Source organism: Cibotium barometz, chromosome 39 (genome assembly GCF_041138505.1).
Source record: "Cibotium barometz isolate CiBa-2024 chromosome 39, ASM4113850v1, whole genome shotgun sequence".
NCBI classification, from domain to species: Eukaryota; Viridiplantae; Streptophyta; class Polypodiopsida; order Cyatheales; family Cibotiaceae; genus Cibotium; species Cibotium barometz.
The window spans coordinates 41,899,504-41,924,252 of record NC_141084.1 but is presented as its reverse complement, the minus strand read 5'-3'; the positions used below and the strand labels follow the sequence as shown (position 1 = coordinate 41,924,252).

The window sequence follows — 24,749 nt, the reverse complement described above, 5'->3', positions numbered from 1 at the left end:
CATACTGTAAGCTCATAGGCAAACAAAGGACTATATGGGTTTATGAAACAACAAAGAGTATATAACAAAGCCACTGTAAACAATGCATGGATTATTAAACGTAACTAGCATGTAAAAAGAAAAGTTGCAAGGTGATCTATAGAACAACAGAGATGGACATAGAGCTATTAGCGAAGAGGACACCTAAAATGAAAATATGCTAGTCATGCAAATCCAATAGTAATTTGTAACTCAAGGGTGATCAGCATGTCACTCATGCTTATATACCTAAATATTCCTGTACAACCTTCTTTTTGACGTGTCAAGTCTTGGGCAACATGAGAGGGAGCCTACGTGGTTAGGATGATGCTATTTAGAAAGCATCCTATGTAGCTCTGAATATGCATTGGCTGGTCCTTCATCCTAAGGCCATGTCTCGTTGTATGCCAAAAAGGACACACTTGTATTGACCCCAAACAAAATTTTAAATTTTGCACTCCATGATCTTAAAACTTTGACAGGAAGGAACCAATCCATTCCATCGCAGCAAGCACTCACCAGGCCAAAAAAGAAGAAAAAAAACAATCAAGAGTTCATTCTTGCATCCTCTCCCATTTACCCTGTTGGCTGAATAGTGCAGGAATCACCATTGGACTAGTTACGTTAAACTATGCATAAGCACAAGCAAACAACTGTAGTAACAGAACATGATTGAAATGCAAGATATAGTTATTTTGCCCGTCAAGAGAAGAATGAGATAATTCTCAGTGGAAAAGAAATCATCCCATGAGGGGAGCAGAGTTCGCTGGCTCATGAAGTTTTGTTAAGCCAGCAAGAATGTTGAATCATCTAACACAAAGTGATCAACTTGTAGCGATGGTTGCCCTTGTGCAGATCCTCTTCAAGTTCTAAACATTGCACTTACCTCATTCAAATTGGATTTGACAGGTTGAAGAAATAGAACTTCAACCAAGCACTTTACCTTGCGAGTCTTTGGTAGCCACCGGCCTCTTTGGGCAGGAAATGGATAGACCACTTAGAATGCAAAGAAAACCAAAAATCTTTTAAGTTGAGGTGAAGCGACAATTGAACAGTTCAGGCATTCCACCTGTCTTCAAGTCAAGTGCAAACTGGCTTCAACCAATGTAATACAAGAAAAAACACACAACGTAGCAGCTCAAACATTTGTGTGGCTGAAACAGGCACGACTACACCTGAAAGCATCAATGATGCACATTAGTGAATCACACCACACCCATTGCTACTGCTTTCTGTAAAGCTTATACGCATGAAATATTAAACAAAAAGATGAATCTGGTCTCAAAACTCTCAGATGAACTTTGACAATAATCAACCATTATAATTTAAGCCGATCCACATAAATAGCTTCATCAGATTTTGTTGGTAATTGTAATTACAAGCATGTCAAAATACTCATCAGGAACAAAACAGGAAAGTTCAACAGACCAATGACATAGTTGATTATTGCGAGCTGAGAATACTGCATAGTTATGAGATACAAGGAAATAAAACCAAAACAGATACAGAAATCAAAACGGACCACTTAAAGGGGCTGAAACAGGAAATGCCATGTCCCTAAGTATGATGCTCGCAAGGAAGATGGGAGGGAGGATAACAATGGGAAAAATTTGACAGAAAAGAAAGTGGAAGAAGACGGGAAAAGAGAGGAGACGAAAGAAGATGGGAAGCTGCTTGACTTCAACAAATCTAGAGGTCAGAGTGGAAACAGCCAGTGTATAAACAGCTGAACCAGCCACGGGGAAATGGCAGTGTTTCCAGAAAACGGCAGAAGTGCATTTTGGACGAAATATAGAACCCCCCCCCCCCCCCCCCCCCCCCCACACACACACACACCCCAAAAAGAAAAGTTGTCAAGGTGTATGCAGGACAGGCAGTGGTCAGACTGTTGAATAGAATAAGGACTTTGCTTTGAGTATTCATCATCCTTGTCATAATGTTCACATGAAATAACCCCCAAAGATTTCAAAAACCACAAAAAACACATGAAATAAACCCCGAAAGATTTCAAAAACCAAAAAAAAAAAACAATAACAATAACATATCCCAATGCCACCGATGAGGTGATAGCTCAAAAACCAAAAAAAAAAAAACAATAACAATAACATATCCCAATGCCACCAATGAGGTGATAGCTCAAGTGGTGAAGGCCTTTGCCTAGGACCAAGAGGTCCTGGGTTCAAAAACCCCCTTGGTGCTTCCTCGGCGGCATCGCCTACAGGTAAATAAATAAGCGCCTACAGGTGGTTGTCTACAGACGGTGAAATTTGGTAACTACGGGAGGATCTTGGGCCAAAGGCCAGTTGAAAAAAAAAAAAACTAATGCCATGTCATAGGATGAAAATACAGAGCTTTGTCGAAGAATGTTATTAGTACTGAAGATCCATCTTCTATCTTATCTTTCAACTTTCTGTGGACTCCTACAGTAACTATGGCAAAGTGAATGCCACATAATCCAATGCTGCCTCTTGAACCATTTCAAAAGTGAGGTCTTGATTTTGTAAGACCATGTGTCACGATTGTGACTAACTCTCTTAATCTCTCCTTAATTACTCCTTAACCCCTTGTTAACTGAAAGAACACCTGTGAAGAGTCACACCCTTACACATGGGTCACTATCAAAGGACATGTCTATTCATTAAAAGACACACCCCTAAGTCCAAAGGACATAACCGTTGATTCAAGAGCCACACCCCTTCCCGAGGATGTGTCTCTTCACTTGTACCCTTTCGGCCTCTATTTAAGAAAGGCCCCTGTCTCAATCCAAACAACTCAGTCTTTCCTGCAGCATTTGTCTTATGTTAATTAATTAAGTCTTAATCATGTCAATAAAGCTATAAAAGCTTTACAGTGGTATCAGAGCAAACTTTTTTCCGCCCTGTGTTATGCCCAAACCCTAACCCTAACCCTAAAATCAGCCCGCCCAAACCCTAAAATTGGATGCAGCAAGTGTTGAATGGAAGAGCAAGAGAGAATGCCCCATCAAATTTCAATTTTTGTTGATTAAGTCCGGGCCAGCCATATGCAGGACACTCTTGCATAAAGGAGAGAAAAAAAAAAGCCTTCAATCAAGAGGCTTACCTCTTCAAGCAGCACCCCTTCATGAACCGGCACCCCTCCCAAGCACAGTCGTACCCCTTCATAGAAGCATTCCCAATCAGCTGTCGGCGGTGAGCGCATGACAATTCGTTGATTTTTTATTAAAAAAACCCCACACCTCATAACCTCAACCAAAGGTCAAGACTACAAGGCTTTAATGCCACGTGCACAAACACATTTTTTAAAAAAAAAAACCCATCGGGCCCCTATGAAATGGTGCCACCTTGCGTGCAGTTTCGGCCTGCACCCACCGCCTTCCTGCATAGAGGTTCCCTCGCGCCCCACGAATTCAGCACCCGTACCTTCTTCATTGTTGGCCTCCTGCGGTCTACGCTTGTGTTTTGATCAGCCACGTGTAATTGGTGTTTTCCGTGGATTGACTCTACTACCCTTGGTGCTTCTTCTCCAGCAACACTCTACTACCCTTGGTGCTTCTTCTCCAGCAACACTATTTATTATGGCAACCTCCTTCAGGTGTGATTTTTCCATTTTCTTGGGTATAAACATTTCACATAATGTGGAGTATTAACATATCAGCAACTCGCCATTTCATTCTTTTGCGGGCTCTTCACTCCTCCGGGGCCAATATCCCTTTTTACAGGTTCAAAAGCACCTCTCAAATCACGTGGACACACATTACCCTCTTCTCCGACGGCTTATGGCAGAGGAAACCTATGATTTCAGTTATTTACAGGATACACCCTCTCAGTCCATAGTGCCCTCTCCTACCCGTGTTTCTCCACCAGTCTCAGCCCGTGTTCCAGTGAGTGTGCCCCCCTTTTACCAGCCCATTCATTACCACATTCAAATAGCCACACCAACTTCTCATCTCCGAGAATTCGACGTGTGGGTGATCCGTGTTCGTACTTTTGTACAGGATCTGGATCATTATTGTTTTATACTCAAGCATCATCCTTATCTGGGCGCTATCCTCCCCGAGTGTAGCATCATTTTTCATGAATATTGCACATATTCTGAGGACGTTAATCCATCTTCATTCACGGTGCGCCCCTCTACACCGGAGTATACACCCTTGACATCAGTAGCTACCCCTACCCCTGTACCTTCTTCTCCAGTAGCAGACTCTCGCGCAAGCCTAGTCCTAGAGGATCGCCCTTACTATACTCGATGGTCTATAGCCACTTCACCAGTACGTAGCCTCTCCTCTCGGGATTTCCAGATGCCGCACCCTCCAGCCGATGATTCTTATTAGAGCCCAGCGACGTCAACAACAGCAAACACCCCCAGAGCCTCATCACCCTGAAGCCTCTACATCAACATCTTCTCTCATGGCAAAACCTGTTGACATACCAACCCCTCCGGAATGGCAGTCAGCTTTGCAGCAACTTCAACATCAGTTCCAACAGCAACTCCAAGAGCTATGGCATCCTGGGCTTCTCAGATCCAACAGCTCCACACAGGTCACCACTCCTACACAAGTTCCGTACCAACAGCAGATGTTTCAGCACCAATACCAACAGACGCAGACGTCATTCCTTCCGAGGTAGAAGGCGACGACCTTAAAACTCTTTATCGTCTTTTACAAGCCAGTAAAACAAAGAAATTAGAAATTAAACCCCCTGACTCTTATGGTAGTCAGTGCAATAAGCGCATTTTAGACCAAAGGCTCTACAAACTGCAGTTATACTTTGAAACCATGACCCTTTCTGATTCCAAAACTAGCACTTTAGTGTGTGTAAGCTTAGGTTTAAAAAACGCAGCTCTAGTGTGTGTGAACAACCGCTAGTGTGTGGGTTCCTTTGTGGGTGGAAACAATCTCTTAGAGGGATCCCATGTGAGCAATCATGCGTAAAGGTGACACCTCTTAGGGACACTTCACATCATGCCTTGACATGTGGCATGCATGATGGTGGCAACATATGCACACACCTTGTAAAGGGGGGGCTCTCCTACAAAAAGAACCAAATATCATAATACAAATATGCTTTCCACGACTTGCTTGTGTAATCCCATCCTGTTTTTTCTCACAATGGTTGCCTCTGTCTCCCCCTCTCTCTGTGTGCTACAAATGTTTTGAATAGATGCTCTACAAAGGCTTTCAAGACCATCACTCCTTTTGAGGCATGTTATAATAGGAAACCTACGGTTGACTATCTCAGAATTTTTACTTGCCTTGCGTATGCTCATGTGCCTTCACAGGTTAGAGGCAAGTTAGATGAGGCAGTCAAATGCATATTTGTGGGCTAAAGCAATGGTAGCAAGGGATACCGTCTCTACAATCCATGCAGTCAAAGGATTTTTGAAAGTAGAGATGTTGTATTTGCTGAAAATTCAGCACAGCCACTTGCAGAGTTTAACAAACACTTTGAAAATGGTCCATAGGATATGTTTGAGGGGCTGATTCCATTGGGCATAGATGGAACATCAGACCAACCACAAGAAATGCATATTGGATAGCCTATGGGTACTGGAAACCAGCCCCAAAATCAGCCTCTTACTCCTCATGTTGTACAAGAAGCTATTTAGGAAGAGTGGACAGCCATGCAAGAAGCTACAACAATGCCTCGTTGGCTGGTTCGTACTTTGCAAGAGAGAAAAATTTCAGCTCCTCTACCTAGGAGGACACGGGCTGGCTCTAGAAGTGATCAAGAATAGGCAAATGTATTATGCACGCGTACTATTTGTGATGAAGATTTGCCATATTCATTTGAAGAGGCTCAAGAGAATTAGCATTTGATGGAAGCCATGCAATCAAAGATGGATGCTATCCATAGGAACAACACTTGGGATTTGGTTGACTTGCCTCGAGGCAAGAAACCCATTGGCACAAAATGCGTATACAAAGTCAAACGGAAATCTAATGGTACTATTGACAGGTACAAGGCCCGTCTTGTGGGCAAAGGTCATGCCCAACAAAAAGGCATACACTATGATGAGACTTTTGCACCTACTTCTCGGCTTACGACTATTAGATGTGTTGTTGCATTGGTTGCACATCATCGATGGAAAGTGCATCAATTGGATATAAAAACAGCTTTTCTTAATGAGGACGTGCAAGAAGAAGTTTATGTAAGTCAGCCTATTGGATTTGTGTTGCATGGTCAAGAAGGCAAAGTGTGCAAGCTCCGCAAGCACTTTATGGTCTCAAACAAGCTCCACGAGCTTGGTATGAGAAAATTCATGCATACTTGACCAGCTAGGGATTCAACAATAGTAAAACTGAGAGCACCCTCTTATGTCAAAGAGAATCATGGAATTTTGATTATGCTCATACTCTACGTGGATGACATGCGTTTGACTCGAAATAATGAGTGGAACAAAACCCTTCAACTCATCACGCCTTACAGTGATGCAATTTCAGCTTTCAAAGCTACATTAAAGACCTCATTTAAAATCTCAAATTTGAGTTTACTGCACTATTACTTGCGCATACAATTTGTGCAGATGGATGAAGGCATTTTTATGCTTCAATCCAAATACATACAAAAACTCCTACATAAGTTTCGCTTCCAGGATTGTAAGCCTATTTCTACACCTGTAGATCCCGAGCTCAAATTGAGCATGTATGATGTAGGAGAGCCTTATGACATGAACCTATATAACCAAGCAGTGGGCTGCCTCATATACTTGTGCAATACACGCCCAGATATTTAGTTTGGTGTGTCTCAATCAAGAAAATTTATGCACAGCCCAGGGACAAAGCATTGGCAAGCTGTGAAACGCATTTTTCGCTATCTTCACGGCACCCTGGATCTTGGGGAACAGTTTGCAGCTCCATGCATAAAGTGGTTCAAACTGGGCTGGTGATTATGACACTCGACAATCTACCAGTGGGAATTGTATTTTTATGGACAGTTCATGCATATCATGGTTAAGTAAAAAGCAACCCACTATTGCCACATCTACCTGTGAAGCTAAGCACAAGGTAGCCTTCACTACTACCGTAGATTGTGTATGGCTAAGAAGGTTACTTGCAGATCTTCGTGAGTGTCAGCAGACACCCACCACCATACTCACTGACAGTCAAAGTGCTATGACCGTGGCATAGAATCCAGTTTTCCATGCTCGTACCAAGCACAAAGAGATACATTATCACTATGTCAAGGAGAGGCTCCATGCATGGGAGATCACTTTGACCTACTGCCCTACACAGGACAATGTTCCAGATCTGTTTACCAAGGCGTTGCCTTCAGAGAAGTTTGAAGCTTTCCACAAAGCTTTAGGCTTGTATATCATGGCTTAGCAAGAAGCAGCCAACAATGGCCACTTCGAGTTGTGAAGCTCCACTACCATTTTCATTGACAGTTAGAGTGCATTGGCAGTTGCGAGGCACCCAATGTTTCATTCTCCACCAATGGCCAACCATGTGCCAACGGCCAAGCTCTTGTGTGTCATCAACCAAAGAAAGAGGCCATCAGCCAAGAAAGAGGGTGTCTTTCAAGGCCGAAAATTATCCCAAAGCCTCTTCCAAAAATCTGAAAGAAATCATTGTGAGAGTCCAGGTGCCTTCCAATGTAGTGCTGCTATCGGGGTGCCCTCAACCTCTAGCATCTGAATCATGCGGCCCAACCGCGCGAAGAAGGGGGTATCTAGAGTCTCCTCCCGATCAGTAAGATCACGCCAAGTCCACTCCCCTCGGGTCCCACTAGAGGCACATGAGGAGCGGGCTCTTCCAAATCCATAACCGCCCGAGTCTCTCCCTAGCCACCTTGGCCAGCGGCTTGAAATCCAATCACCCGCGCCCTCTGTAAGGTGCAGCCACTGAAATCCTCCAAACGGAGCTCTGATCTTTCTAATCTGCCATGGGGTCCAATAGAGAGCTCTGAGATGTTTCCTCAATCGTTGAGTTGTCGCCCCCTCGCCATCACTCCCTCCTTCACCTTTGCTTCACAACCTCCTTGCCTTCTGCATTGCGACCCCCCCCCCTCCCCCGCCTGTGCTCTCTTGCCCTCTTCCCACTTGACCCCCCTCACTACCCCTTCCCTCGCTCAACCCCCCCTCTGTCTTCGACACCCCCTCTCCCTTCTCGCTACCCCTTAACGCCCCCCCCCCCCCCCCCCCCCCGATTTCCCTCTTGGTTCCATTTTCCCTTTCCCTCCAGGCAAACTCTTTGTTTCTTGGATATTCCTCTTTTGGCGAGCCTTGGCCCCTTCTACTCGACCGCCGTCCCTTGCCTATCTTTCTCTGAAGTGGACCTCCAGCTCCTCACTTCCACAGTTACATCTTTAGAGGCCTCCACTATGGTATGCAAGATTATCGGTAGCCACCCTGTGCCTGAATAACTCACACATCTTCTTCAAGATAGCCAGCATCAAATCAAATCATGCAGCTGAGCCTTGTCACATTGCACTGGACAATCCATGCCACATGTTAGTGGATACCGATAGGAGACAGCTTGTAGGCAGGAGACTCGTTCAGAGCATAGAGGACGGGGCTCAGGAGGAGTGGCAGTATTGTTTAGAGAGGAGCTGCAGCCACTGATATGATACATATAGTCCGCAAAGATGAGCAGGCTAGGTACATGTGGATTAGACTGAGGGCAGAGACGGGCAGATATCTCTACATTGCTATATGCTATTTTGCTCCTAGTACATCAGTGTATGCATCACCTAGAGGGCAGTCTCCCTTTTCTATTTTGGATGATGACATTTGGGAGTTCTCCAAGGATGGTGACATCATTCTCCTGGGGGACTTCAATGCCAGGACCGCCCATAACCAGACAGTATTTTATGATACATCAGAGGAGATGTTGAGGGAGCTTGATGTTAGGGATATGGGCCTATCTAGACTCTCACAGGATGAGGAACACACTGAGTATGGGCGGTATTTGATAGACATGGGGACTGCACACATGGATTGGCCATCCTGAATGGCCTACAGAGATTCCCGGCGGGCCGTTTCACTTGCTTTCCGCATCGGCATGGTACTAGTACAGTGGACTATGTTACATTGTTATAGCTAAGCCCAATCTCATTCCCTCTTTTCAGGATTTTATGGTAGGCACTAGGCCAATTGGAGTGGCAGTGGATCATGCTATCTTGTCCTTCACTCTCACATTTCAGTTCAGCACAGCTCCATTGGGACAAGTCTCCACACACACTCGTTATACCTTTACGAGGGAGACTGACACCGTGTACACAGATGAGATATACAGACGCTTATGTGCCGAGGAGCCGGGACGGCCATTAGATGAGCTCACTCAGATATTGATAGAGACGCTTCACGCTGCAACATCATAGGCATATCCCCATAGTCAGCCTACACGGAGACGATCTGGGAACATGCCCCAGAACAGCTGGTATGATGAGGAGTGCAAAGAGATGAGGATCAGATTACAGAGAGAGGTGCTCATGGGTGTTACCACTCACAGACAGTCACGGATTACCTTCCGGCGCCTAGTGCGACGGAAGAGGAGGGCTTATCTTGCTCAGTTAGAGAGAGATTTGTATCAGTTATTTATGAGTCGGGACTCGGGCACGGCATGGAGACTATTCCATGAGCATTCACCATCACCAGCCATTACCTCCACAAACATTTGGGGTGAGTATGCAGCATCCCTCTACACAGCACCAAGACAGCCACCCCTGCCAAACCCATCGGAGCCATGCCCAGGGATGTGCTTTCTTTATTGCTGAGATGATAAGGAAAGCTATTGACAGGATGAGGACTGGGAGAGCATATGATCATGATGGTTTGGTAGCATAGCACTTTATTCATGCCAGAGATATGCTTGCAGAGCTTATTGCTATGATGTTTAACCGGGCCATGTGTGAGGGTTTTCCTGAGACTTGGAATATGTCCACGATTGTGCCTATCTTCAAGTCAGGGGATCCCATGCTTCCTGGGAATTATCCTACCATCATGATTGGTCACACATTGGCTAGATTATATGCATCTATTCTTGAGCAGGAGTTGAGTAGATGGGCAGAGAGAGAGGGCATACGTGCATCAGGGCAGGCAGGGTTCAGGAGAGGTTTCTCCACTCTTGACCATATCTTGACACTCAGAGCTATTATTGAGGAGGGCAGATCATATGGCACGAGGATTTATTGTTGCTTTGTGGATTTCCGCAAAGCTTTTGACACAGTACCGAGAGCCAAACTAATGCGCAGACTACAGGAGATGGGAGTGCCCACAGAGCTGATTTGGGGAATCATGGCTTTATACAGGACAGTTGTGGGGCAGGTACGTACTAAAGGTATATCTAAATGGTTCACTCCACTATTGGGGTGAAACAGGGCTGCCCCCTTTCTCCCACCTTATTTGGGATGTATGTGGATGAGGTTTCGAACTATGTAGAGTAGGAGGGTGACAGAGGAGCACAGCTAGCAGGGACATGGATTCCGTTGTTATTGTATGCTGATGATATTGTGTTGATCTCAGATTCTCCAGAGGGGATGCAGCGTCATTTGGATGCATTGCACACGTTTGTACAGGACAGTGGATTGTCTGTTAACCTTGGTAAAACCAAGGTGATAGTGTTTAACACCACAGCACAGTGGGTTAGGAGGTCAGCACCCACCTTTACATATGGTCAGGAGACAATGGAGTATACAGATGCATATACTTCCCTTGGTGTGGTTTTTAGTGGCCCACTATTTTCCTTGAGGAGAGCAGCGGAGCCCAGATTGACCAGAGCTTATGCAGCATTGGGGAGACTAGAGAGGATGTGTTCGTAGGTTCAGTTTCAGGAACCTCGAACAAAGCTCTGGCTCTTTGACACTTTGATCACTTCAGCCATGCTGTATGGAGTGGAGATATGGGGACCCTCAGTGGATCACCACAGCCGAGCTGGTAGCACTGATGGATGGAGATGTATGGAGAGGCCCTTGGTTTCTATGATTTCCCGGATGATTAGGGCCAAGGCCTCCCTACCACATGATATTATCCGTGCAGAGATGGCTACCCCCCCATTGCTAGTAGAGGCACTCACTCGATCAGTCTCCTTTAGACATAGCACTTGAGCTCTCCCTAGAGACAGATATGCTACTTAGCCGTGGAGTCTTCACGACAGTTGGCATCACAGGGCGACGGATCATGTTGGTATGCACAGATGACAGCTTGGTTCCAACGGCATGGCTTTAGTATGGACAAGCTACCTCCATTTCAATACTCCCTAGATGCACCCTCCATAGTCACAGGGGACAGAAGGGACGGACTGTTGGAACGGAGGGACGCCGAGTCAGGACGGTTCAGGAACGGGGACGGTAGGGGACGGTCCGACGTCCCCCTGGAGGCATCCCTCACAAGGGACGGTGAAGGGGACGGCAGTAGGAACGGGGGCGGCTGTGGGGGACGGCACTGTGGGGGGATGGCAGGGAGCCATTCTGTGGTTTCTTTTGCCCGTTTCTAGCCGTTTGGCTTGGCCGTTTGGGGAGGCCTTGAGCCTTTGAGGCTTGACCCTTGCCTCTCTCGTGCCTTGACGTTTGGCCTTTAGGCTTGAGCCTTGGGGCCTTGGGCCTTGGGCCTTGAGGCTTGGCCCTTGCCTCTCTCTCTCTCTCACTTGTCCTTGCCTCTCTCTTGCCTATCTAATATCTATATAAGAACAAGGCTACAAAGCTACAAGCATGGAGTTTAGGCTTGAGCGTAAACAGCCCTTCAGGCCGGGGGGGTCCGGGACTCCCCCCCAGACCCCCTGCAGAGAGGGGCTCACGCCCCCATCCGCACCTTCCCCCAAGTAGGCTGGTGTGAAACTGCACGCCGCAACGGACCCAAAATTTACAGCCTATATGCAGTAGGTGTATAATAACTCACCGCATATGGAACTTGCTCGCTGAAGCTCTCGCCCCCCCCCCCCCCCCCCCCCCCCCCCGTGCTCGCGCTGACTGCACGCTCCCCCCTTTTTCCCGCCTTCGCGTCTGCCCCCCCCCCGCCCTCGCGTTTGCCCCCCTCCCTCGCCTGGCTGTTCTGCGCACCCCAGCGTTGCTGCGCCGCCGCCCCCTGTTCCAGATCCTCTCCTTTGCGCCCCCCGTCTGTCTTCAGCGCCCCGCCCCCCTTTAGCCGCCGTCGCCTCTTCTTCCCCCCGCCTCCCCTTCTTCGCACTGCTGCCGCCTCCCCCTAGGGGCTTTGTCCTCGCCGCCTTACCCCCCCCCTTTTTTTCCCTTTTTTGATTTTTCCGTCCCCCCTGGGGTTTTCTCCTTTTTTTTGCCTTCCGCCTTCCCCCTCCGTCCTTTGTGTGCAGCTCGGTTCTAACACAACTCTCCGCATTCGCTCCGCCTTCGACATAGCTTCAGACACTGATGGAGGCTCCTCTCGCCCCGCCTCAGAGGGACTCCCCCGCAACCCCCTCGCCCGCCCCTGAGGACACCCCCATCAGGCTTTCTCTTTCGCCAGAAGAGGAAGCGAGCCTCGCCGCAGAGGTGGAACGCCTCCAGGCTCATTCCACCATCTGCTGTATGGTCGGCACTCGCCCCAGCACAGGGGAGATCCGGGATCTGCTCCTGGCCCGCCTTCTTGCAGATGTGGGCAAGATCTTGGACGTTCACATCAGGGGCGCTCGGGCTTTCTTCAGACCTTGGCAGCATGGCTTTGACCCAGCAGCGGCCGAGCAGGGAGAGCGTCTTTTCCATGTTACAGTTTGCTTCCCTGGACTCCGCCGGGAGTACCTTCCGCTCCTTTCTAGGCTAGGAGCATTGGTGGGTTCGGTGCTAGAGACTGGCCCCACAGCAGCTTCAGTGGTGGCCAGAGCAGCTGGGCTACCCTCGGTCAGAGTTTTGGTGTCTGACATCTCCTCCCTTCCGAAGGTCATTTAGCTACCTAGGATAGGGGGGGGGATGGATTGATCAGAGAGTGGAGTTCTAGGGCTCCCGAACCAGTGCTTTATTTGCTGGCAGGTCGGTCATCCGGCCAAGGCCTGCCCTCGCAGGAGGCCCCGACCTTCACCGCAGCAGCAGGCCCCTGATGGCCCGCCCATAGATGCGGCTCGGCAGGCAGCCTCCGGGACACCTGCTCAGGCCACAGAGACCTCGGAGTGGCAGCCTGGACAGGGGCACCGTCGAGGGAGACAGCCACAGCAGCACGCCCAGAGACCGTTGCAGCAGCAGCCACAGTCTCAGCATCACTGGGTTCCCGTGAGGAACAGCTTTACTCCCCTCCAGGAGGAGACCCCTGCGACGACTGAGGACCAGGAGATGCCAGCACCCCCTCCTTCACCCCCCCCCCCACCCCCATCCCCCCCTACCACCTCGCTTCCACCTTCGCCTCCTCCCGTCCCAGCTCCGGTTTCGGCAGCGGCTCCTTCTCCACCCCCCCTCGCCCCCCCCTCCTCCCCCCCCCTTGCCCGCCTCAGCTCCCCGGGAGGCCCTAGCAGTCCCCTGGCGTTCACCTGCAATCCGGAGGGCTCTGAGCACCGACCTTGCTCGAGCACCACAGAGGAGACTTACCATGCCGATTAGGGCTTCACGGATATCATATATCCACAGTCGGCTGAGTCGCCTCGGCACTAGACAGCGCTCGGAGGCCTTTGATTACTCTTTCACACGGCTTTTTGGAGCAGAGGGCCCCCATGAGCCAGCACCCATCAGAGTTCATGTAGTGATTCCTCCGGCCCGCGGGGAGGAGGCACTTGATTCAACGGTGGCCTTCTCGTTCCCCCTCTGTGGCCCATGCAACCGGGAGTGGACTCTGGAGCTCGCTCTTAGCACTTTGAAGACTCTGGCAGTTGAGTTTTCTCACACCATGTGAGCGATCTGGAGGTGACAGATGTGATAGGCCGACTATGGGAGTTGGCTCATTTTTTCTTGGATCCTGGGAGTGTGGATGCCTCAGGGATTCGTCATTTGGTCGTTCGCATAGTGGTAGACTTAGCACGTGACCCTGGATATGTATGTATACACGAGGTTGCTCTGTCTGAGCGGGAGGCAGTCGCCACATGGAACACAGCCACTGGCGCCTGATCCGTGGTTCTTGCAGTACACCGGGTGGGCAGATTCGCAGCCGCTCGGATGGGGACTACTCTCCATCCAAGCCGCTTGCAAAGGCCCGCCGTACAGCTGAGACAGCATCTCATGGAATGTACAGGGCCTTGGCGGAGCACATTATATACACTATCGTGGTTGCTTGAGGAAGGAGCTTCAGAGATGCCTGGTTGGTAGCAGCATTGATATTTTGATGATGCAGGAGCACCACTTGGGTGAGAGCAGGATCCGGAGATATGGTTCGGTGATGCCTGGTAGATGGGACACCTTTTGGTCTGCAGGGTTTGGTCCTTTGGGTGGACAGGGAGGAGTATGCATGGTCATTGCAGATGTATGGCGGCAGGCCATTGTGGATCGAGGGATCATTGTGCCTGGTAGAGCACAGTATGTCATTTTGAGGATGCATGATGAGCTATTGGGCATGCTCAACGTCTATGCGCCCAACCATGCTATTGCCAGAGCAGAGTTCTGGACTCAGGTTACGGATGCATTGCCAGAGGCCGCACATTGGTGTGTCGGGGGAGACTTCAACATGCTTGAGGACCCGGCCGATAGGGTGGGAGGCAGTCATGTTACAGTGCATGGCACGCATAGTAACCTGGACCGGCAGAAACGGTCGGTTCGGACCGGGTTGGAAACGGTGTTTCCGAGTTTCCGCGAGGTCGGAAACGGCAAGAAACGGAGTTTCTTTTGAATTTATTTTAGACATGTAAAAAACATGCATAGAGACATCCTATTAAATAAACTTATGTCAAGAGATGCAAAAAACATGCATAGAGATGCAAAAAACATTTCCACTTGCGGGAACCCCCACCTCCTACATATCCATCCCCTTTTGTTGCATACTGCCAATAGGGATCTGTAGGCATAGTGAGACTTGAAAGCACTTGCCCTCGAGAACACTTGCCCTTGGAGGCTTGGGCTTGAGCCTTGAAGCCTTGAAGAATGGGCTGCCCGGCAGCCACCTGTGAGACTGGAGAGCAGGCTGCTGCAGAGTACAAGCCTTGGGGCCTTGTGGGGGCAAAGGCTTGAGCCTTAGGGCCTTGGCCTTGAGCCTTGGGCCCTTGTGGTGATAGGCGCAGGGTTCACAGAAGAGGGTGAACAATTAGCCTGCAAAAAAAAAAAAGTACGGAAACGGCGTTTCCGTCGGTCTGCCGTTTCCAGAAACGGCCGAACCGTTTCCAGGGGGCGGAAACGCCGTTTCTGGTTACTATGACGGCACGGAGCTTGCAGCTTGGGAGCGATTTTGCATGTCACTAACTATCACTGATGCATGGCAGCATGGGGCCTTCTCCCGCTCTCAGGACAGTAGTAGTTTCTCTCAGTCGGATCGCCGGCAGGGAGGGACTAATCTATCACGGATTGATCGCTTTTATGTGGGCGACTGGTTAGGGGAGCGAGGGGGCTCCGTTGGCATTCTCGCTGGCACCTCATTTTCAGATCATGCACTAGTTATTTTGACACTTGAGGAGAGGACACGGGAGCCCAGCTTGCAGTTGAGGATCCCAGAGAGGATACTTACAGATCCTAGTCTCGCTGAGGACATTGAGAGGATCTGGCATGATAGTCAGTGCTCTGACCAGGATGCAGCAGGCCAGTGTGCCGCCCAGGGACTCATCGAGCTTAGCTCTTTTCTGCACGCTGCAGCTTTGACACGGCTGGGAGAGATTCGCGAACGGAAGCATCGGCTGAGACGCAGCCTTGCTTCGCTTCAGCGCCTTCAGGAGCAACAGCCTACATGTGAGTGGGTGGCATCCCAGCTGAGCCAAGCACGCCAGGAGGTTGGAGAGGCAGAGGAGCAGAGACATGAGTTTTACTATCGTCGCCAGGCCTCTCAGTGGACGAAGCTTGGTGATAGAGTGACTGGGGAGTTTTTTGAGATTACTGGACCCCGCCATGCTCGTACAGGAGTCCGTCAGCTTGGGAGGCCGGACGGATTGGTAGCTACTGAGCCCGGGGAGATCAGAGCCATTGCCACTGGGTTCTATAGAGACCTGCTTTCAGCAGAGCCAGCCATTGAGGCTCGGGATGCTTGCAGGCAGACTGTGTGGGCCCATGTGCAGAGGAGGGTCACAGATCGTATGCGTACAGTTCTTGGTGCGCCTCTTTCAGAGGTTGAGCTTACTGAGGCCTTGAGGGTCCTGCCGCGCCATAGTTGCCCAGGGGAGGACGGGCCTTTTTTATGCGCTATTGGGACCTTTTGGGGTCAAGCCTCCGCAGGGGCTTTCAGTATGTTTTGGACACTGGGGTAATGCCACAGAGCTTTTCAAAGGGCTTGATCTTTCTTATCCCCAAGGGGGAGGGAGTACAGATGATATTCGGCATTGGAGACCTATTACGATCCTCAATACTGTCTACAAGGTCTTAGCAAAGGCCTTGAGTTTGAGGATCCAGCCCTTCCTGGGGGAGTTGATTCATGCTACCCAAACAGGATTCGTCAAGGAGCGTAGTATCCTTGACAACATTTTCACCTTCTGGGAGGCGATGGCCCGAGCTACATTTCTTGGTGAGGACTTGGTCATGATGCTTCTCGATTTTGAGAAGGCATACGATAGAGTCGATTGGGGTTTCTTAGAGGGCACTATGCTTCGCCTGGGCTTTGAGCCAGGTTGGATTAGAGGGGTGGCGGCTCTGTATTCCACAGCTCGTAGCCAGGTGTTGATTGCAGGAGGACGGGGGCCGAGTTTTGAGCTGACCAGATCAGTCCGTCAGGGGTGTCCCCTCGCCCCTTTTGTCTTTTTCTTTGCAGAGGCTATGAGCATGTATTTGACGGCAGAGGAGGTTGGTTTGAGAGGACTCCAGCTCCCAGTCCGGGGGGAAGACCCGCTCGATGCTGAGTTTGCTGACGACACGGGCTTATTTTTGCATGGCCAGGAGGCCAATCTTCTTCGGGCACAGCAGTCGCTCCAGGTTTTTAGTGCAGCTTCGGGAGCATTGATCAATTGGCGCAAGACAGTGGCCTTTTGGATCAGTAGCGCTCCCACTCCGGCATGGAGCCCGGACCCAGTTTTAGATGGATTCCTCCTGGCACAGCAGTGCGGTATTTGGGATGTCACATTGGACTAGATTTGTCACCTGAGCAGCAGATTGCCCCGCTTCTTCTGGGCATTCGGAAGAAGCTTTTGTATTGGAGTACAGCTCGACTATCCTTGGCTGGGAGGGTGGTGGTGGCAAATCAGGTGATGTTAGTGACCATGTGGTACATTACGTCTTGCTGGATCTTCTCGAGCTCTTGCATCAGCCAGGTACAAAGACTGATCAGGAACTTTCTTTGGTCTGGGTGGTACGGTCAGCCAGCTCGGGCAAAGGTTACATGGACAGTTATTACACTTCCGCTGGCTCAGGGAGGCTTGGGCATTATAGATCCAGCCGATCAGAGTAGAGCCTTATTGGGGAAGCTTATTGTTCGGGGGCTGCTTCCAGGCGCTGAGCCTTGGAAAGAGCTTCTCTTGCAGCGGCTGCAGGCTCGGGCTCCCCCAGCAGGGGGCACTTGGGCACCAGAGATTCGATGGATCTTCATAGAGATGAGGAGGACAGGCCTCAGTAGAGGATGGGAGGACAGATTTGCCTTGAGCATCCTGAGAGTTTGGGAGCTGCTGAGACCGGGGCTCTCTCAGCGACCTCCTTCTTGTGTTGAGGAGCGGGCCAGACAGCCGCTCATCTGGAGCCCATCGGTTCGCACAGAGGAGGGTCATATGCAAGGTTCTCGGCCTCGTCTAGCCTGGGGACCTTTGGCGGCAGGCCCAGCACGTAGCTTTGGAGACTGGCAGGCCTTCTGCAGTCTCCCAGAGAAGATCCAGGTGGAGAGGCTGAGTCACTTCAGAGGGGGGTTGATTATGAGGGATGACATTCAAGAGGCACTCACAGAGGAGTGGTTCACGCCTATTGAGCTAGTGGCCCCACAGTGGATGGGAGCCTTCACACAGTTGGAGATCCTGATTGCTGTCAGAGCTTGCACTAAGGATGGCAAATGCCTCTACTATGAGATTCAGGATGAGGGCAGACTTCAGAGAGTGGAGGTGGAGTCGCCTTTGGTTGCAGAGTGCACCTTTCAGAGGATACGGGTAGTGGCCGCCGCTTCTCGAAAGTGGCATATTGACCCAGACCCTGCAGATGTGCTCCCGAATTGGCGCATATGGGCATATGCAGCGCGCCCCTTGGCCCGGCTCCAGTGGGACCCTGGTGAGTACGAGTGGCATGATCCTTATGCATCCCTTGAGGCCACAGAGATTACCTTTTTTCAGTATACTGTTCGGTTGGGGCGGCATATTTTGACGGCGAGGAGGATGGTCTCTCCAGCTGCAGCGGGGCACTCGCGGCTACAGGGACTCTCACAGGAGTTCGTGGAGGATTTTTGGGCCCGGCTCTGGGCTCGTCGACAGGCCTGCAAGATGGCTGGTCGCCCACAGGGGCTCAGCAGTTGGCACCTGGCTTGTCTACAGCGGTCTTCCGGCAGCCTGCGTCCGATGCGGCCACCCTATGGAGACACAGCGACATTGCCTATGGGACTGCCCTTAGGCGCAACAGATTTGGATGCGGCGGATGCTGCGTATTCTGGCCCCCCTCTCTCTCCAGAGGGTATGTATACGTGGGGTGCCGCTGCTTGGTCGACTTCGTCAGGGCCTGCTATGGGCTATGAGACGGAGCAAGACAGCCAGGCCATCAGATTCATTAGGGGCCAGCCTCGCCTTGTTCCTTCACCGGATTTCTCGTCCGCCAACTGGACACAGGAGAGGGATCTACGATGGGAGCTCCTTAGCAGCCTCACCATCTGGTTCACTTGGAGGGCCCGATGTTTCACGGCCTTTGAGGGGAGACTGGAGCCTCCAGCAGAGACTGTTCGGGGGATTTGGCAGGAGTTGATCCACACCTTGCAAGGACAGTATGACCGCATTCGGGGCGACTCAGATGAGGCGATCTTGCGGCGCCAGGCCTTTCACACCACCTGGCGGAGCGGCCCCTTCTATACCCTACACGCGGGGTCCCCCCGTTGGCACTACAGGCCACCTGTTTGGCTTTTCTCCCCTCCTATTGTATGATATAGCATCTCAATTCTTTGTACTGATACTTGTACTTTTCAGCACCTAGGGAGAGTCTCCCTGGCTGCCTTGCTCTGTTCTCTGCTCTGTTTTTCTTGTGAGCAGGAGAGGATCTTTTATAGCCCTACGGGCATTTTTTTATAACTAATGAAAGGATCTTTTCTCGGGAAAAAAAAAACTCACCGCATATGCATGTAGCCTGGTTGGTAGTGTGCCAACCTTCTCCAGAATCGTCTCATGCTATCTGGCCACAATCAGCCACCATCCGGTGTTAATATGACTCAAAAGCTTACCATTTTATGTAAATTTGTGCTCATTTTGATGTACTTCCAAAGTAGAATAAGTGTAGAGTAGAAAAACTTTTTAAAAAAAAGTATTTTTTGAGTGCCGTTCCCTTCCCCGTCCCCGTTCCCTACTTATGGCCGTCCCCCGTACCGTCCCCCGTACCGTCCCCGTCCGCCGTTACCGTCCCCCGTTCCTTGTGACTATGGCACCCTCCCCCTCTCTCACACAAGCAGAGATTACCAGACTTATCAGACAGGACTTAACTCAGCTGGACACTAGGAGGACATGGATACAACCAACACACGAGCTTGATACGAAGATGGCTTTCTATAGAGATCATCTTCTCCAGCTCACAGAGGATGGGTTTGTGATTAGACCCAGCTACATGGATACTCATCTTTCTCATGGGGTGCGGTGTGCTATTGGTCAGATGCGCACATCCTCACACCAGCTAGAAATTGAGACTAGCAGATTTAGAGGAGTACCAGCTGAGGCCATGATTTGTCAGTTGTGCCAGATGGAGCCAGAGACAAGAGTTACATTACATATGTCACTGTCCAGTATATTATGAGATACGAGGCCATTTTCACTGCCTGTTCAGAGAGGGTTTCGTACCACTTTCGAGAGCTGGTGAGCGAGATATCTTATGTGTGTTTGACATAAGCAATGATGTCATGAGCTGAGCCCTTATACCCATAAAGGTATTGTACTTGAATGAAGAAATACAACAGTCACATCATTTGAGTCATGCATTACTGCCTCTCTCTTGAGCATTATTCTCTCTCTACCCTCCTCTCTCTTCATCTCTCAAAACATACTCACAATGGCCATCTTCCATCCTCCTTAGATCCCCCATATTTGCCACACAGAGCCCCGCTAGAAGAGATCCCTAGATGCTCCCTATATTATGCTTGTAAGAAAATATTGAATGATGACTAGAATGTGTACACAAGACACTGGGATTTGTCGAAATTTAGGATGTGATTGCCGAATTATACCAGGAACAAAATGTATACTTGAGTGAGCAAAACTAGGCTCCGAGAAACATATGCAAGAACGGGAGTGCCTAGAGTGTGCACTTGTATTGAAGTGCCTATGGATGCTTCCACTTCATAGGTTTTCCCCTTTGAACAAGAATCCCCAAAAAAATGCAGCACAACACCTTTGAATTTGCCAAAAATGATGTATGCAAAAGAAAGCCCCAAAATTTATGTACCTCTATGAACAAGAAGATGCTGATCTTGGACTGCCCTGCACTCTTCTTGGGGGCTGCGTGTGAAAGTAGCCTCTAATTCCTCTTCCGTGACGGACAACAAAATAAGTTTCGAAGTATTGGTTTGGTGCTGTTGGAGGCGGCTGAACCACCCATAGGGTGCAACTCAAGAAGCGAAGGCGCAGGGGTTGAACAGTGGTCACAGGGCAGAGTTGGTGGAGTAGTTGAGGTGGCCGGAACTGGCTGAGCCGCCCCAAAAACCGGCGGTGCACTAGCGCATCTTGGCTAGGTGGCGCGGGCCGGCAGAGATAGGCTCATGTGCGGCGCACCTCGACAGAAGATGGCTTTGACATGGCGGCAAGCAGCTCTGATGGCCGTGACTCGCTCTATGTGGGTGGCTGAATTGCCAGCAGTTGGAGGCAGCCGCTCTAATACCAAATCTTGGGTCTTGATCCCGACTATTGGAAACATGGATCCTCCCAATTTCCAGGAGGTCACCCATCCGAGTTGTATTCTTGCGCAAGCACGCTTAACTGAGGTGTTCCATGAATTGGTCTAGCCATCCAAACCCCAAAACCTTAAGGTGTTAGATGACCTCTAGTTATCCAATTTGTAGAAACCTCAACTTGCTAAGATTCAAACCCAGTCTCACCACCTGAGCTGCTTCTCTCTAGAAGTGTGGATTGCATCTCCAACACCCCCCCTCAAGCCACACTTTGGTTGAGGTCTTAGCTTCCAACATCACAACCTTAAGCTCTGATACCAAATGTTGGCCCTCTTGGATGCTAGAGTTAGGGTATGAATAGCAATGAAGTGCGCACACACTCGAAGGAAGCAACACGACTGGGAGCAGGAGTGGGAGAAGTACTTGCACGTATATTAAGTGATGAGAAAATGAGTAGTGTCCTTTCACACTAGATGTCCAGGGGGAAAACCCCAATGGGAAAAAGTGCCCCTCGTAAGCCCATGGTCACACATAGCACTACTAATCTGTAAGATCTGTAAGACGCCTTCACCAAGCCCATTGGAAGCGTTGGTTGGCAAGTTACTAAGTTTGCTGCACTTGTGAAGAGAATGTCCTACCTAGTAGTCAATGGAAAGATCATGAGCGCCATCCCAAGTGCAGCTGTGTCATTGCCATTAGTAACAGGTGCTTGTAAAGAGGACTCACATCAGCCACTGGCCACGTATGATGAGGAGCCTTTGCAGTGGCATTGACGAGACAAAAATTGAGTGTAAGCTTCAAAACTGAGGTCAAACCTTCCATAGCAATCTGTAAGTGTCCAATACTTTGGGTGAGAGAAGACTTGAGTTTGTCAATTCTGCTGCTGTGCTTCTCAAGAGGCTAGGCATCTGAGATCAGCAGCAGTCTTATGGGGGAGAAAGTGATATGCATGTCATTCACCACTATGAATGCATGAAAAACAAAGAATAAAGAAAGAACCCACGAACTCTCTAGAGCCCGTGCAGAGTAAGTAGACCCCCGTTGGTTCAAGAGAGTTCAGCAAGATAAACCAGTGGCAGTTTATGCAATGACACAGTAGAAATGGGCTGGGCGGACATGTGCTGGAAACATGCCTCTACATAGGTATATGGTCTGACCAGGTCTAAAATGAACCTTAAAAGGATCTTTCTAATTGTCTACAGTGGAAAATAAGCAACGAACCAACTTGTCATTATTTCTTCCATGAGTAAAGTGCAAATTGTCTTACAAAATGCTTGTTTACGTGAAATTTAACAAGATTCCTACCTTACAAGCACTGGCTCAAGATGACCTGGAAATTACGATCTCTTAAATTTGAGACAACCCTGTGAAATCTTTCTTGCCAAAAGGCTCAGTTTCCATGGCACTGGTCCTGCAATCAAGTAGAGGATGTAAAAAATTAGATGCTCCTCAGAGAATCTTGCAAAATCATACTTAGCATAAACGAGCAGTGCATGCAACGTCACCTTCCCGCTTGTCTGCCTCCATAAATGATAACATTTTTTCTTGTAGCTGCTGCAGAAGCTCCATAGGCTCCACTGGAAACCTTCTCAAACTCCAATGCACTGGCATTGCTTGCACTTAAAGGCAATCCGTCAGTCCTGGACCCTAACACAGACATGACCCTTTGCCCATCTAAGTTTGCAACACCATTAAAAGAGAGAATCCCTGGTTGGTGTTGAGATGCTGTGCTTTCCCCCACAACATCCTTGCCAGTAAATCCTTGAGTTAACTGGCAACTTTCATTGATCCGTAGTTGAGAAAATAGGCCTTCCTGTTTAGCATGTATACCAGATTCAGGACCCTCTTTTGCAGCCATGTGCACTGGAGCTGTAACTTTTCGCATTCTCTGCACTTGAGAGTGTGCAACAGGGGTGACTGCTACAGTTGGTGGCCAGTTTGTGCCAAATGAAGAGGGTGCTGCTGCAGCCGCAGCAACCTTTGCCACAGCAGTAGTAGCAGAAATGATTGCATGAGCACCTTCTCTGAGATGAACAAAATCTCCATCTATGACAAATAACTGGAAACCAAAGAAGTATTAGAAGACCAGTAGTATAGATACGGAGGTCCATTGAATGCAAAAGATAGAATTGAGATTTTAACTATCACCTTAGGATGAGAGCTGATAAAATCATCTAAACGCCCGTATTGCTTCTTATAATCATGCCAATGCAGAGGAGCCAGCATCTTTCCGAGTCGGTTTGGAAGCTGCAAGCATGTGCTTTAAAAACTTAGAACTTGACAAAATGCAGAAAACAGTTGGCTCAGGGTCCTCAGGCCAGTGAACTTACTGTTGTGCTTATCTTTATGCGAGCACTTGCTTCCGATGGAATAGCCCTTACAAGGCATGCTAAGAGTGACTTTTCATCCAGCAGAATCGGCTCAGTGGCCTTGCCATTTCCCTCTGAAGCTGGAACCTGCTGAAGTCCTGATGCCACAACACTTGGACCGTTTTGACTGCTTGGCCCATGCTTGCTACGTGCTTCAAGGTTGGCAATCAAATGAGCTGCAGATAACGGTGACCCAGCCAATTGCTGTTCCTCAGTGTTAGATTGACTCATATTATGGTGTGCTGATTTTCCTGTCAAGTTTGAATCCTTTCGGAGTTGCAGATGGTGCAAAATTGACTGCTGAGAAAAAGATTGCATCTGATCTGTCTGCTCCATAGATGGTAAGAACAATGTTACGGAGAACTTAAGTCACAGAGAATGCCTTAAACAACATCAACATAAAGAAAGAACCAAATAGTTTGAAAAGATGAAGACCTGGCAATCTACTTCTCCATTTTGTTCATCGAGCTGTCGAACTTTTTCATCTTGCTGGGGCTGCAATTGCTGCTCCTTCGACTCCTGCTGAGACAGTGTTGGTCCATAGGTTTCTTGCTTTTCCTCCTGCACATGTTTCTCCTGTAATGGCTGCCCCACCTGCTGCTCAGAAAACTGGCTTGAATCCTGATGTAGCATATGCTGTCCTTCCTCTAATTGATGCATTGGAAGCTGTATATTAACATTTTGAGTAACTGGCACATTAGTCAAGTGAGAAAAATCCACGGCACTCTCTGAGCCACTGTGACCCAGGACCATTTGATCTCGTCCATGTTGATCCAGCTGTTGCTGTTGATGATTGGTGCCCCTCGTGTGTAGAGAAATTGGTGATTTTGTTTCTGGAAAATGACTATAGACCTGCAGCTGCTGTGGATGAGGAAACCGCACCTGAGAAGGTTGAGATTGCTGGGTTTGTTTAGAGTGCTGCTGCATTGCCTGCCAGCATCATGTTTTTCTTAATCAGCCTTTTCTTAATCAGCCTTACTTGAAAATTTTCCCACTAAAGACAGCAGTCAACATTGTTTGTTTGTAGTTATACAGAGTATAATAAAGAAGAAAACCTGCTGGTGCACTACAGGTAACTGCTGTTGTGTTTGTATAATCACAGGGTTTGAGAACTGGCTCAAACTAAACTGGGTAATCTGGGATGGCACAGATGAGACCATTCCTGGTGGCTGCCCAGCAAACTGATGAAGAACAGGAATGGGACTGCCAGGAAGAGCAGGTGCGGTACCTCCTAACACTGGAGAGGCTGGCACAGGCAACCCTGTCGCAAGCTCTACCTGCTCATCAAAGACTGGCTTATAAATCCAAGTCTGAATGCTAAGAATGAAGATCCCTCAACACAAACATGCAATTCCGGCAACAAACTCCTCAAATCACATGCACCCATGCAACCGTACACACACA

The 24,749-nt window shown here is 49.1% G+C and overlaps 1 protein-coding gene across 3 annotated transcripts in view; it reads right to left on the bottom strand.

Moving 5' to 3' along the window:
- Positions 1-672: 672 nt before the first annotated feature.
- Positions 673-24,749, bottom strand: part of LOC147616105 (uncharacterized) — an 83,324-nt gene continuing 59,247 nt past the window's right edge. For all 3 annotated transcript variants that reach the window (XM_086778747.1, XM_086778748.1, XM_086778749.1), the window contains 7 exons: positions 24,401-24,622; positions 23,781-24,275; positions 23,307-23,672; positions 23,125-23,223; positions 22,482-23,035; positions 22,282-22,387; positions 673-1,193 (listed from right to left, as the gene is read on the bottom strand). In XM_086778747.1, coding sequence (XP_086634873.1) covers positions 22,324-22,387; positions 22,482-23,035; positions 23,125-23,223; positions 23,307-23,672; positions 23,781-24,275; positions 24,401-24,622 — 1,800 coding nt within the window. In that variant the 3' untranslated portion in view covers positions 673-1,193; positions 22,282-22,323. The remainder of the gene's footprint in view (positions 1,194-22,281; positions 22,388-22,481; positions 23,036-23,124; positions 23,224-23,306; positions 23,673-23,780; positions 24,276-24,400; positions 24,623-24,749) is intronic.